The sequence below is a fragment of the Cimex lectularius genome, unplaced genomic scaffold (assembly GCF_000648675.2).
Source record: "Cimex lectularius strain Harlan isolate CLEC.00 unplaced genomic scaffold, Clec_2.1 scaffold170, whole genome shotgun sequence".
Taxonomy (NCBI): Eukaryota; Metazoa; Arthropoda; class Insecta; order Hemiptera; family Cimicidae; genus Cimex; species Cimex lectularius.
In genome coordinates, this window is record NW_019392810.1 from 769,750 (window position 1) to 785,132 (window position 15,383).

The 15,383-nt window shown below is 35.6% G+C and overlaps 1 protein-coding gene across 5 annotated transcripts in view; it reads left to right on the forward strand.

The window, feature by feature from the left end:
- The window catches only part of LOC106672037 (calbindin-32), a 29,953-nt gene that overhangs the window by 12,630 nt on the left and 1,940 nt on the right, over positions 1-15,383 (forward strand). For 2 of the 5 annotated variants that reach the window (XM_024228224.1, XM_024228225.1), the window contains exons 2-11: positions 2,512-2,678; positions 2,748-2,923; positions 6,779-6,865; positions 7,302-7,358; positions 7,430-7,510; positions 10,431-10,486; positions 11,744-11,789; positions 12,226-12,240; positions 12,496-12,552; positions 12,615-12,686. In XM_024228224.1, coding sequence (XP_024083992.1) covers positions 2,512-2,678; positions 2,748-2,923; positions 6,779-6,865; positions 7,302-7,358; positions 7,430-7,510; positions 10,431-10,486; positions 11,744-11,789; positions 12,226-12,240; positions 12,496-12,552; positions 12,615-12,686 — 814 coding nt within the window. Of the gene's footprint in view, positions 1-1,349; positions 1,450-2,511; positions 2,679-2,747; positions 2,924-6,778; positions 6,866-7,301; positions 7,359-7,429; positions 7,511-10,430; positions 10,487-11,743; positions 11,790-12,225; positions 12,241-12,495; positions 12,553-12,614; positions 12,687-15,383 lie in introns of those variants that run through there. The other 3 variants (XM_024228227.1, XM_024228226.1, XM_024228228.1) reach the window with 3 other exon arrangements.

Below are 15,383 nucleotides of genomic sequence, written 5' to 3' on the forward strand. Positions count from 1 at the left end.
AATTCACAACCATCAGGTAACGTGCTGTTTGCTGTGCTCATGATGATGAGCTGTTAGGAGCTTGCAAGATGGTCAAAACGTAGTTGTGGCTCAACGCTGTTCAGGGCTTACAATTAAACATGCAAGTTTGATGTGTTAAAAATGTATTGACTTTCAGGTTTTTTCTGCCCTTAGGAATGATTATCTTGGACTTCTTTATACCGTGGGGAATATGAATGGTAGCAGAAGGGGGAGTCGGATTCCTTAAAAAAGAACTGAATTTGTTAGAGTTGATATGACAAATACTGTTATTAAGTACTGCTCCTGGAAGTCTAAACTTACACCCTATTGTGTTACAATAATAATGAAAAATCTGATGTGGTTTTTCCTCGAGGTTGTATCAATGGATTATCTCTGACGCGAAGTCTGCTGAGAAACAAGCACTCCCAAAGTGCCTATTGTCCAATCCGGCGTGTTCAAGGGCAATACGGGCAATTTGCGTCGAAATAGAATAAAGTTTTTATTTTTATTTTTTATTAATTTCCTTTGGGGGCAAATAGAAGCGGCGGGACCCGAAGGAGGGAATTCGGCACTGCGGAGGCTCCGTATTGATTTCCCCTCTGCGCAACGTGGGAGAGTAGGGAAGTGGAAGGAAGGACATGGAGGAAACGGGAGAACCAGGATCCCATCTTTCCCGTCGAATTTCCCATTTCCCGTCAAGTCCATAAAAAAAAAAAAATAAATAAAATAAAATAAAAAAAACTATCAAAGAAGATGTAGTGCAGCCGAGATTTATTTAAAACCTAAGGAAAGGACTTTCACATAATACGACATTAAATCATACAAATTTCATAGACACCCAAAATAAAAAATAAAAAATAAAAAAATTAAAATTGCAAAAAAGAGGACTAATAATTTATAAATAATGATAAGCAGTTTTGGGAAAGAATGTTTAAAATATTCCTGATAGTCTTAAATTTTAGTTTTTTATGGATTGTACAGTGTAATTTAGAAGAAGGGTAAAAGGTCAGAGAAAAATCAGAAATCCTGGTAGAACATGGAACAATTTTGATAATTTACTCTATAATGTGTATACTTAATCTTAAACTCAAAATTTTTAATGATTATATATTTATTTGCAAGAAGCTTAAATTAAATTATCATTTTATGTTCTCAAGAGATGCAAGGGTGAATTCTAGGGGTGAACGCATTGGACTCCCTCTGGTCATCATTGATAATGACAGTTCTTCCCCCCCCCCTCTCGACCCGTATAATCAAAATTGACCATTCGGAACAGTAAAAAAAGTCAAGGTCGCCCACAGGATAAATAATTAGTTGGAGGGGCGGAAATCGAACAGGGACGCATCGATTCCACCCCCGGGGGCGGACCAAAACAATTCCAGTCCGTTCCCAGATCCCGGAGAGTACACATCCTCGACTGTTTTCCCCTCAAGTTTCGATATATTCAAGGTATTTTCCTTGTTTTCAGCCTGCCCGAAGTTCTTGTTCGTAAACGTTGGAAAAGTTTTCATTTTCAGATTTTTGATTTGTACATTTTAAAGAAAAATGAAAATTTCAAAATGCAACATCAGGTCAAAGAACGCGACTCCATTCAGAGTGGCGCCGCTCATTCATGACCTTAAACTGACATCAGGGCTTCATGCACCCCTTACAGAATGTTTATAATTAATTAATTCTATTTTTTAATGAAAAATAACTTGTTTTAAAAAACATTCAAGTTAAAAATAAAAATCTTTGTTCATTTTTATGATTTTGAAGACCAGAAAAAAATTAAAAAATTATTTCTACTAAAAATGTGGACATTTGAAATGAAAAACTCTTCAACATATTGCAAATTTTGAAAAAAAAATCATAACTACCATCAAGCAATAATTTATATAAGCATGGAGGAACATCTTGAAATTATTTCACCCTTATATCGTACAATAAAACAAATTTTGAAATTTCTCCAAACTATATACAAATTAAATAAGTCATGCTCTTTTTCATAGTGGGAAAAAAAGCGAGGGCCGACGGATGCATGTCTAGATATCTGGGTAAGACAATGGGCAAATCGTTTGAGGTTCGTTTCTCGAAACTACAGCCGCGTAAAACTTCGCCTGCGACGACGACTTTAAGCATCAATACTTTTAACATTTTCTATTGTAAATTTACAATAATTGTTTAAAACTACAAAGAATTTCCATTTAAAAAAAATGACAGGATCCACCAAACCGCTCGGCGGGGCTTTTTAGAATTTTGAACGATTTAATTTGGTACATGTAAAACGTCACTCTCACTTGGGTCTCACCAATGGGGAGTCAAATTACAAAAGAAAATTTAATGAGCAATGCGAGGAATCGAACCCATGCCTGCTGCTCGATGTACCCGCGAATCGGATACAGATCTAGATCACTGGTTTTTTTAAAAATTGATTATTGAAAAGGAAGTTTAATACAATGATTAAAAAAATAGTGACTTAAGTGTGACTCGAGCGAAAGGAAGTCAAAAATTTGGCTTATAATTTTTAAGGATGTCCCTGGAATCCCAAGTGTCTGAGGAGGCGAGGGCGTCCAAGAAGCTCAACATCGAAAAGGCCGCTAATTTCATGCGTCAGTACCGCGACCCGGAGTCACGGGAGCTGAAAAAGCTCTCGGCGAACCAGTTCACTCAGGTTTGGGGCCATTACGACAAAGACGGTACGAAAAAGACTTTATTTTAAATTAAAAAAATCAACTGTAAAAATGACCGAATTTCATTGTTTTCAGGCAACGGCTATATCGAAGGCACCGAGCTTGACGGCTTCCTCCGAGAGTTTGTCTCTTCGGCCAACCCGGCGGACATCGGGCCCGAGGCAGTCTCGGACGCGATGCTCGAAGAGCTCAAAGCCTGCTTCATGGAAGCTTACGACGACAACCAGGACGGAAAAATCGACATCCGAGAGGTGAATATCGTGAAACACGATTGAAAAGTGTCCGGCCCACACAAAACACACTGAAGCCGCGTTTTTCCGTATCGATTTCGATGTATAAAAGCGACATCCTATTGACAAAATGAATAGAGACCCTTCTTCGAAGCGATTGAAGAAAGAGATAGATTATTGCGTTATAAATAAACAATCATATTTACCTTTCTAAGAAAAGAACCGAATAACAAAATTACAATAGAGGTCCACAGACGTCCCAACTACCACCCTCCTTGCATACAATATCGATGACCCAACTCATACGGTTTAACAACTAAATAAAAATATTTAACACTTGGAATACTTAGCTGAATGTTTTGAAATGAAAAATTTTGAATGAAAACTGTTTGAACAAAACATATCGCACTGCCGTTTTTGATATGACACTAATAGTCGATATATCGATATAATATGGCACAAATGTCTCCTGTAGAAAATAAAGCGCAGTAAAATCTCTTGTTAATATTTCACTGCTGAAAGAACGATTTTTTCCGACCTGATAACAATCAGATTGCCCGGACAAATCTGTATAATATACTGCGCCTTTTAAGAGCTGTTATATCCTTCGTTCTGTACTTTAAGCACACCGGTGAGTCTTAGTTCATCAAATAATTGATTAGTAGGCCCGGTTTCAGAGGTTGAAATTTTTCAACGGTTAAGTCCGAAAACACTTTCTCCTTTTTGTTAGTAGGTGTGTTGGCGTCTCCTCGGATTCTTTGCTGAATCTGCACATGCCATGTTGGGTTATACCAATCTTCTTCAGATTCCCATTCTGCCTGTCGTGTCCTGTAACGATGCTTTTTCCTGCTTCCTTTGATGCATTCTGTGGATTCTTTCCTTCCAAAATTCGCTAGAATGTTCTTGGATTGTTTATGTCCAATGAGTAAATTCCACTGTTTCCTCCTTTTTAATTGTCTTTTTTTCGAAGATACTCATTATGAATCCCTGAGGAGGACATATCGGCTGTATAGCAGTCCTTTTCTTTCCTTACAAAGGCGTAAGCTCTCTTTTTGCCCTCTCCTCCCATACAGGAGAGTGACTTTGTTTTGCATACCTAATCTATTTAGTTTAGTTTTGAAATTGAGCTAATGATGTTTGAACTTAGCGCTTTGATGGCTGCTTGTCTATCTCTGACATGTTAGCGATATTCTTGCTTTTGTACTCTTTATTCAAGTTGATCTAAGTACATCCCTAAAATGCATGGACTTCAGCCTGGATGGCATTGGCGTATTTTTCCATGTGTTCTGAGTATTGCATAGTTCGAAGGTGTACAGCGGTACACAACTACATTTAGCACGTGTTAAACTTATCGACGGTTGATCAGGATCATCTTCGCTGTACAGACAGACAGTCTCACAAAAAAACATACACACACCAACCGACAAACAGTATTAGTACTGCTACACAGCCTCCTCCCATCCTACCACATAACTAAAATACTCCACAGATATCACCCAAGCACTGAAGATGGCGAAATGCCTAAATGGGTCTAAGTTAACAAAATCAGCGAGGATAGGCGACCAGGGTGATAGGTAAGTATCAAAAAATAGGTTTATCACTCTGCAGACAGGAGGAATACTCACAGTTTAACATTTGTTCACCGCTTTCCAACAACAACCATCAACTTTTTAAACTAACACCTTGCAACCATCGCCAATGATTCAGCAGCTAAGACGGTACTCGAGTTTATTCGGGAGATCCACAGAGGCATATTTCGTAGCGTATACATTGGAGCTAAAACCAAAAAAACTATATTTCACATTCAAACTCAGAAGTAAATCTCTTGCTTACTTACGATAATATATATATTATATAAATAAGATATATAATATCTTACGATCTTCGTCGACTATTCAAATAAAAATCTCCTGTAACAATTAGCCTGCTTAAAAAATAAAATCATAAAATCCTTTTCTTCACCCTCCACTTCTATCTAGGAGAGTCTGACAGATCAAGATGTAAGTTGTATAATTTAAAATTTCAGGGGGATTTGGCGTGCCCATTTAGGTCCCGTTCTGCATTACAGCACACCGGTGAGCCCGAATTCATCAAGGAATTTGTCTATTTAGGTGTGTTTTATTAGTTGTATTTCTTCCACTGTTATGTTGTACACCAAAACCATTTCCTCGTGCGGTTCTTTAGCAGCAGTCCTTTAGTAGGAGCGATGGTGTCTCTTTTCTTCGTAGAATCTGCACGTATCTTATACTTTTTTTCGCCTCCTCCAGTATTACTGTATTTGTCATTTTTCTTATTCAGGAAATCCTCATCTCCCGACGATTCGTCCACTTTTCGAACGGGTCTAAGCTATTGGTCAATTCCACTTTTAAAGTCCAGGCTTTACATAGTAAAGAAATTAGATACCAGAACTAAGATCTTCGAAATTTGAGAATTTTTACTTTGTTTGAACATTTCTTACTTTGATCTCTCCATTTAAAGATTTAAAAATAATTACCTTTTATGTTTGCTTCCCGTTTAAATTTTTATTTAGCAATTGAAATTAATATAGATATCAGTGCTATTTAGAGTCACAACAAAGATCTTTCCAACGGTGATAAGATGCTTCCCTGCTAGCAGTATAGTTGTGGGCTATAAAAAATTAGGATTGACGAATGTGAAAAAGTCACATTTTGAAGCAAAGTTCCTATCCCTGATCTGACTACGTACACCACCCTGGAGGTTAACAAGGAACTGGAACTTCCAACCGAAAAGACAAAGCCTAAACAAAGATTCTGCCTACTTTACGATATGGCACGAACATTTTATGTAGAAATAATAAACTAGTGAACGAAACGTTACAGAATACAGTATTCAACATAAACGAAAACTCACTCTTTTTGTGGTCCGCTTGACCAATTAATATCATTCAATTAATTTAAGTTTTAAGTTGAGATAAAAAGTCAGTGTCACGAGCGGGATTCGAACCCACGACCTTCGGCTTGATACGCCGCTACTCTCTACTCTCTTTTTTTCTCAACTTAAAACCTTAATTAATTGAGTGATATTAATTCAAGAGGACCACGAAAAATATTGAATTTAATGAATTAAAATGAAGTAGACTTCACTAAAGCTCGCCGTGGCCATTTCAATTGTCGCCGAGAATCAAATAGATTACACGACATTTCAAAAATGGCAAAAAGGAGGAAGAATTCAAAAGGTGCGGTTGAGATGGGAAGTTGGTGCCCGAGGGTATCGAAGTCACGATAGCTCAAGTGGTAGAGCAGCTGCGTATTTAGCCGAAGGTCGTGGGTTCGAATCCTGCTCGTGACACTGACTTTTTTATCCAAAGTACCTAAAGTCCCCGATCAATGATGAATTATCCTTAATATGTTTGAATCCTCCGCAATGTCATTAGAAACTTTTTATTTTTTATCTTCACAATAAACCCACTAAAATTTTTAGAAATTTCACAATAAACTCTCTCCCAAATTGTTTCGTTCATGTCTTGTATCACAGAATTCACCGCTTTACCCTCATAAATGACATAAATAACTGTAATTATATTTTGATTTGAATATAAAAAAAATATAAAAACTAAATGGAAAGTAGCGATTTGTGTTAATAAAAGTTTAAAGAGGAGGCCAGAAAATTTCAATTTCTACGCTGGGAATCAACTCAGCACTTCTAGGTGACAACAACAAACCCTGTTACAGAGAACGCCCGGCTTCCTCTAAAAAAAGTTTTAAAAAGGGACAAAATAATTGTTATTTAAAATAAAACAAAATCATGTTTGCTTTTTCTTGATTTGTTTTCTGTATCAACGAGTCTGATCATAACTCCTGATAATCATGAATTAGAAAAGCCAGTGTAATTTCTATTTTATTTTTCTTCTTTCAGCTCGCTCAACTTTTGCCCATGGAGGAAAATTTTCTCGTACTCTTCAGGTTTGACAACCCTTTGGAATCCAGCGTGGAATTCATGAAGGTAAGTTGCAATAAACAAAAAAAAATTTTTTTTTTGTAAACCTGTTTAACCACGTAGATTATCTTCTATCAATGCAAAGTAAGACGATAAAAATGATAACGCTGGGGGCCGTTATTCATGCATATAAGCTATGGGTCTACGGCCTTTAAATTTGCCAAATGGCCGGTAATAAAGGCTGACATTCATGGTACAGCTCATTTTAAAAGCTTTTAATAAAAATGGATATCATCTATTGATTTTACATTATTAATATCATACAAGAACAGTAATCAGTAGGCATTTTTTAATATTTATATATATAAATATATTTATTATTATAACATTTACAGTAGCTCTGTTTTCGTGAACTCAGAACTTTATTAGATATAATAATTTTGAAATAATAGATTTTTTTAAATAAATTATAGTATTGGGTGTTAATTGTATTCCATTCTAGATCTGGAGGGAGTACGATTCAGACGGCAGCGGGTACATCGAAGCGGATGAACTTAAGGTGCTTTAATCTCAAAATCCCAAATGTACCCAAACCCTGAAATGAAATAATTGTAAACGGTTTGCCGGCAGAATTTTCTCAGAGACCTGCTCAAGGAGGCTAAAGTCAACGACGTGTCTGAGGACAAGCTCATCGAGTACACCGACACGATGGTAAGCCGGCTTTTCTAACAATTGGATCGATCATAAAGTAATCCTGTAGTATAAAATAATTAATTATTTTTATCCGTGTGTTGTTGTTGTTTTTCTCGTCGGATTACGCAATCGTTGAAAGAACTCTTCCACTTTTGATCTTAATTGGCAATAAAATTAATAAAACATTTGTCAATACTTAATCTTTTATGTAAGGTTTTTGGCCAAAATGAAAAAGTTAGTGTCACGAGAGGTATTCGAACCCACGACCTTTGGCTCACTAGAACTCTGCTCTTACCACTTGTCACGATAGGTCAAGTGGTTAGAGCAGAGGCGTATTGAGCAGAAGGTTGTGGGTTCGAATCCCGCTCGTGACAATAACTTTTTCATTTTGGCCAAAAACCTTACATAAAAGATTAATTAATTGAATGAAGTAATTTGGTCAATAGATCACTAAATTGACTTGTCAATACATTGTATTACATATTTTTGGACAGACAGTTGACGTAAAACGAGAGGAATGATTACGGATATTTTGTGACATTAGACAAACCAATAAAGTTATACCTAATTTTATTTTTACATTGACCGATTTTCATTATTTTTAGTGTTTTTTTAGGTAATTAATTAATTTGTTTGTTAGATGTGGTTCGTGCCATACCTATCTGGTTTTGTCTCTCAGTCTCAGTCTCTCTCTCTCTCTCTCTCTCTTCCAATCAAAATACGTCAGAAGGCGATGATGATGTCGATCATAACTGACAACACTGTAATTTATTTTTTTGAGTACTCTCTCTCTCCCTCACTTTCTAGATTTCTTGCTCTCTCCATCATTTTATGTATTTCCTTCATTTCCTAGCTTTTTCACTCTCTCTCTCTCTCTCTCTCTCTCTCTATCTCTTTCTCTCTGGCCATTTCTTCTCTCACTCCATCTCGTCTGTTTTCTCTCTCACTTTGTTGCTTTCATTTTCTCTCTCTCCCTTTCTCTCTGCCCCTTTCTACTCTCACTCCTTCTCTCTTGTCTCTCTCTCTTTCTCTCTCCAATCAAAATATGCCAGAAGGCGATGTTGATGTCGATCATAACTGACAACAGTATACATTTTTAGTTATTTTTGAGGACTTTCCCTATCTCCCCCACTTACTATATTTCATGCTCTCTCTATAATTTGCTATATTTCTTTCTCTCCCTAGCATTTTCTACCCTTTTCACTCACTCTCTCTCTCGCTCTCTGTCACTCTGTAGCTTTAATTTTGTCTCTTGCCATTTCCTTTCTCACTCATTCTCTCTAGTCCTCCCTCCTTCTCTCTCTCTCTCTCTCTCTCTCTCTCTCTCTCTCTCTCTCACTCTCTCTCTTCCACCAATCCAAATTTGCCAGGAGGTGATGTTGACCATAAATGACAACACTATATTTTTTGTTATTTTAGAGTACTTTCCCTCTACCTCATTGTGTATACTTTTTCTCTCTATAGTATTTTCTATCTTTTTCATTCTCTCTCTCGCTCTCTTGGATAGCCTAAGAAGCACACATTCACTCGTATATTAATTATGAGATGAACAAAACAATATTACAAGTTTAATAAATACAATAACAGTTATGAACATTAAAAGATTCATATAAGAAGGACAAACGACGAATATCTGATTAAACTATATTTTACTGCCGATTTAAGGCACTGTTTTTCAGTTTTACCATAGCCGAGATATACGAAAAAACGAAGGCTTCTCCTTGTTTTACGTGTGGTGATGAATCTGAAATTCAGTCGTTACCCATCATCCTAGCCTGCCATTTTCATCGTTGGGTGTGGGTCTCAAAACGAATTAATAATAATTCAATCTCTGGAAACAGCCGAAATAACATTTGGAAAAAAATCACATCTTCCGTTTTGATGAAGCTAACATCCTAAATGAACTAAAGTAAAAAATGGATAATTGTTCGGTATATCGCAAAAGCTGTGATGTTCAACGACCGTTGGTTCAATAAGTGGTTGAAATAGTGAGTAGTTTCACAATTTCACAACATATACACTTAACTACAGGAACAACACTACACTTTATGCCTGGAAGATGACCCTGATAAAGTTCGAAACGTCGTTAATCAAATGAAAATGGTGTTTTTCTGATGTACATCTACATACCTCACTATTTCAACTTTTTTTATATTTTTTTTATTAATAAGTGAAATACACACTGAAGATGAAGAAATGCAGAAACGGTCTAACATACCGACACAACGAGGATAAATAGTCTGACCTAATGACCTAATTTCATATATAATTTTCAACAAAATAAATAAAATACTATAATTTTATACAAGATTTCAGCCTGTATGTCAAAGCCATAGACTTATTGATTTAATAGTTACAATAATAATTCATGAATTCATAACTCTAAAATAAATAAAAAGATAATAAAAATGCAGCGAGTCAATCGTGACTTTAATTTTCAATTTAAAGCCGGTTTGTTATGCTGTATTTTTTGACAAAAACTTTGATTTTGATATTATCCTTTATTGCCTCATATATTCTTGGGGAGTTTTATCTATATTATAGTTATTATGCAAAAAAACTTACCTCTGATCCCGTTTTTTCTTCTGATTAGCTTCGATCAAACGTTTTTAATCCTCACTCGCACAACACTTCACTCCACCGCATCAACTTCGTGTTTGACAAGTTTTCTCTTTCCTTAAAATAAGACATCCGGGTGGGGAAAATAATCGTGTCCCACCTTGCAGATAATGAGAATTAAAACTAACATTTCAGTGAAAGTGTGTAAAAACAAAAAAGGGGATAATTGGTCAAAAAAATCGTTTAGAAAATTTTTTTAAATTGGCATTAGAGGTCGAGTTAATAAAGGAATAAATGATTTTCCGATCAAATCAATAATTTTATTTTTTCTACTTTAGAATGTATACCCAAGATTTTTGAATTTTTATTTCTTTTACAGCTTCAAGTTTTCGACGCCAACAAAGATGGAAGACTTCAGTTATCCGAAATGGCAAAGTATGACAATGTAACATTTGTATTTTTTTATGCTTCTTTTTCGATTTTCAACTTGATTCTTTCAGATAATTTCAAAACGGGTAAAACTATATAATGAAAATAACGAATAAATAGTAACTAAATTGTAATAGTAATAATAGATGATGAAAATTACTAATTTGACTTGGTTTTACGCGAATATATTAAATTGGGTTGTTGGGAAAATAATGCAGGATTTAACAACCGATCGAGAATTGGCAGAGGATCTTTCAGTTGGAAAATCGACCGTCACTGGCCACCTTAAGTCAATGGAAAAGTGTAAAAGCTCGAAAAGTTCCTCGTGCATTAAACGACCGTCGTGAAAATCATCATCGTTGTTGCCCAACACTTCTTTGCCGAAACAGAAACGAACCTTTTCTAGATAGAATTGTTGAGATGAAAAGTGGATTTCAAACGTTCTGGACAGTGGCTCGACAAAGCAGCCACATTTTCCAAGCCACCAACCCATCAAAAAGAGGAAAAGGTGACTCTTTGGTGGGCTTCATTTGCGCTGATTGGCGGACTGAATTCTGGCGAATGTACTGCTCACAAATTGAAGCAATGCACCACAAAATTGGCACTGTTGATGTCATATTTGGTCAATCGGAAAAAGCCGATTCTGTTACACAACGCTCGGTTCCACATCTCACATGTGACAACACGAAAACTGTTGAATTTTGGTTATGAGGTTCCATCAAAAATTTATTTATCAAAAGTCGTTAGAAAATGCATTTACATAATTTGTTAATAAGAAAGACCAAAAATTCTAATCAGAATGTATAGAGAAGTAGCCATCATATTGGGAAAAGTGTATTGAGAGTGATGGAGGGTATATCAATTAATAAAAACATGTTTAAAATCATTTATTTAATTGTTTTTATTTTATCTGCATGGAAAATCTGCATTATTTTCCGGACAACTCAAACGAGAGCTTGCTTTCATAAAGTTGATAATAATTAAACGTTCATTTTTTTTAAATTATATAAATCATAAGAGCAGTTCTCACGTCATAGACGGATTACGTATTTGATCCTCCAGGATCCTTGAAAATGTGTTCAATTAATTACGCTAAATTTGCAATTTGCCTTGCTCTTCAACGTTTATCTCGAAACGGTGAAAATATTTCAAAAATTATGCATAAAATGGCGTTGAACTCTGTTTATTCCGTCTTCATTTTACGGAGAGATTTCTTAATTTTTGTATAAGAATTTTATTTCATTTTTGTTTATATAATTGTAGACTGCTCCCGGTGAAAGAGAACTTTCTCACGAGGCAGATATTTAAAGTAAGTTTTGACACCGCATTTTAAACATAATTTATTTACAAGATTTAAGATAAGATTCTAACACAAAAACTCAATATAAGTCTTATAAAAAATAATTATTACTTTTGTATTATACACAGTTTAAAAAATGTCAATATAAATTAGCTAATTGGTCAGGTCTGTAATCAATTTTATAATACTGTTTTTAATTTTGATAATTAGTCAATTATTTATTAATATTGCTAATCAATAATGATAGTCAAATAGGAAAATATGTAGACATATTTATTAAAAACTCAATTATTAATTTTATTACACTGTTATGAATGATAATGCTTTATATTCTTTGCTCGCTTTTCTCTTTCTGCCTGCTGTTGTCTGTCTTTTCTGTAATCTGTCTCTCCTACTAATCTTGTCTCCACTTTGTTTTGTCTTGTCTATTTCTTTTATTAATAAGGAAATCACGTCGGAGGTGAGTGTAAACGTATTAATTTCAAGTATATTTTGTTGGCTGGATGTGACTGTTTGACTGAGTGAGAAAAAGTGTACGGGATACATCTGCACGCATTTAGAAGAAGCAGTCCCAGTAGTTTAGTCGTAGGTAAACAAGACACGAAACTCTTCGTTTTCGGAAGCACTTTATTTAGAAAAGAAAAGTAGATTTAGACGTGTAGGGAATGTTTGAGTTAAAATCGATTCTTTTTTTTCACCCCAATGCTTTCCAAAGGGAGCGACAAAACTGACGAAGGAAGACATTGAAAAAGTCTTCTCCCTCTACGACAGGGTATAACCAAATATAACCAAAATGTTCTTTATAGGAAAAAAAATATATCGAAAATTTTACAGGATAACAACGGCACGATTGAAAACGAGGAGTTGAGGGGCTTTCTTAAAGATCTTCTGGAGCTGGTGAAAAAGGTCTGATATTGTTTCTTATAATAGAATAGTAAATAGTAGAATAAATAGAATAGTTTTATTTATAAATATAAATGTTAGGATTTTATTTGTGAAGTGGAAAAGAAATGGAGCAAGGAAATTTTTAATAATCGTCGGGGAGAAAATCATACAACTACTAAAAGCTCGACTTACACTTGGAACATGGAATTTGAATAAATGATATACATACTCTCAAAGACGAAAACTCGTTCACTCGCATTTTGTTAGTTATTTCAAACTATATTAGATGTGACTACGCATAGGTCATACAAGAATAGCGCACGGGGATCTTTTGGCCAGAAAGCGGCCGCGTAGGTTTTGCGCGGATAAAATAATGGTCGAGCACCTTTTCAATTTACAATTCAAGGCTTCACTTTACAATGCATTTTTGGCATATCATCGGACTTGTGCGCAGTCTTGGGGCACTACGATAAGCACAGATCGCGTTTCTGATTTTTATATGTATACAGTGTTTATGTGTGTCTGTATTGTGTCTATGTTATTTTATTGGAATGAATGTAATTTATTAGCGTGAAAGGAAGGGGTTGCTTACAACCGCCCCGAGGAATATCATGTACTCTGAGTGAGTCAATGTGACCTGACTTCTATTTTTTTGGTAATACAATTAATTAAGGTTTTTAGTTGAGATAAAAAAGTCAATGGCACGAGCGGTGGTGTTGTGATGGGAAGTTAGTGTCCAAGTGATTTCGAAGTCACGATAGCTCAAGTGGTAGAGTAGCGGCGTATCTAGCCGAAGGTCGTGGGTTCGAATCCCGCTCGTGCCATTGACTTTTTTATCTCAACTAAAAACCTTAATTAATTGTACTATATTAATTGGTCAAGCGGACCACGAAATTAGTGAATTTTTTGGTAATGTTTATATGTGTATAGAATGTTTTGTGCCTATTCTATAATTGGCAATATGTGGTACAAAGTACAAAAAATGTAGTGTTTCGGTGTGTGTTGTATTTATGTTATTTATTGAAATGGATGTAATTTACTAGCGCGAAAGGAAGTGGTGTTTAACCCCGCCCCGACTAATATCGAGAATTCTAGGGTGGGTGTGTGTCGGTCTGGAAAATAAAAATAAGTTATTAGCGAGAATGGAGTGGGTTTAACCCCGCCAAAAGAAATACGGAATACTCCGGAGTAGTGAATGTAACCAGACTACGTTTTGCGTCCATTCTGCAGTTCAAAACCTGACGTACAAACGGATATCGACTTGGTCTACGTATAAAAACGGAAAGTTAACAAAATTCTCGTAAAAGTCCAGAAAAAATGAGAAAACACGCAGAGGGCCGGCGATGACCTCAGCTCGCTGTCAACCCATAAACATCATATTATATCTATATGTATTTCTATCGTTACATTAATTACAACATACACATTTTAATGAAAAGCAAATTAACATGAATCAAATATTCATGAGTTTTAATAAAAAATTTATTATGGTGGTTTCAAAGGAAATTCAACAAAACACATGAAAATCATATAATGATACATTAAAATTTAACTAACATTGCTCTTGATAACGCGTATTGCCTCCTTTCGCCTTGCAGTGGGACTTCAGTCTCGTAGGCATTGAATAAATAAGCGATCTGCTTTCGTCTTGTGAAACAGAATTGCATTTTTTAACAAGAGCTTTGATTTGAATCTGTTCAAAGCTTGCTGGAGGCGGCGAACGATGTCTAACCCGTCTCTTTATCATGTCCCATAAATGTTCTATACGATTCATGTCAAGAGAACGTGCTGGCCAATTTAATCCCTTCATCCTCCAAGTAATGTGTGACAATTCCGTCGAGCATTATCATGCATTAAGACGAAGTTGCCCCAATATAAGGGCCACAGCTAGAAGAACATGCTCAATGTATCTCAGTGCTAGAGACATTATAGATACAAAATACGTTATATACGATAATCAGTTCGGTACGGGTTTTGATTCCACTCCATATCATGACTATGAAACGGCCACAGAACAAACCAGCATTCATCTCTGAAGAGAACAACCCTCTATTTTTTCAAATCTCAAAGCGAGATGCTGATTTGAGTCGCCTTTCTAGAGCCTTGGCTGTCACGACGTCTTCTGATTACTGTTTTAAAACTCAACCTTACATTTCGGACCGTTTGGAGTTGGCTGTCTATCAAGGACGGTAAATGACGGTTCCTTAGTGCGGTAAGAGCAATGAAAGGTCCGCAGTCTCTAGCAGTCGTATATCGCGGTCGACCATTACCTTCGATCTGTAGACCATCGTGGATGGTAGAGCGCGGCATACCCATATAACGCATCTGACCGGGAAAGATCTCTATAAAACCAAGCTTTAAAAAAAATTAATAATTAATTTTTAACAATTTTAAAAACCAATGAAATCATAACTTGACATGTTGGTGTCAGGAACGGATGAAATTGAACTGAGCGCACACCCAAGACTATGTCCGTCGTCGGCCAAGGCATCTACCCAAGCGAGATCTCGACATAAAACCATGCTTTTAAGAAGAATAAACTTAATATTTAATGTTTAACTCAAATTTATTGTTTCATCAAAGAAGATAATTTTAAAAACCAATGAAATCATTCGACAAGTTGTCTCTCGAAACGATGAAATTGAGTAGATGATATTCTTTATTTTTAATCTAAAGAGTGTAAATAGGATAAGTAACACTCTAATATATATATATATA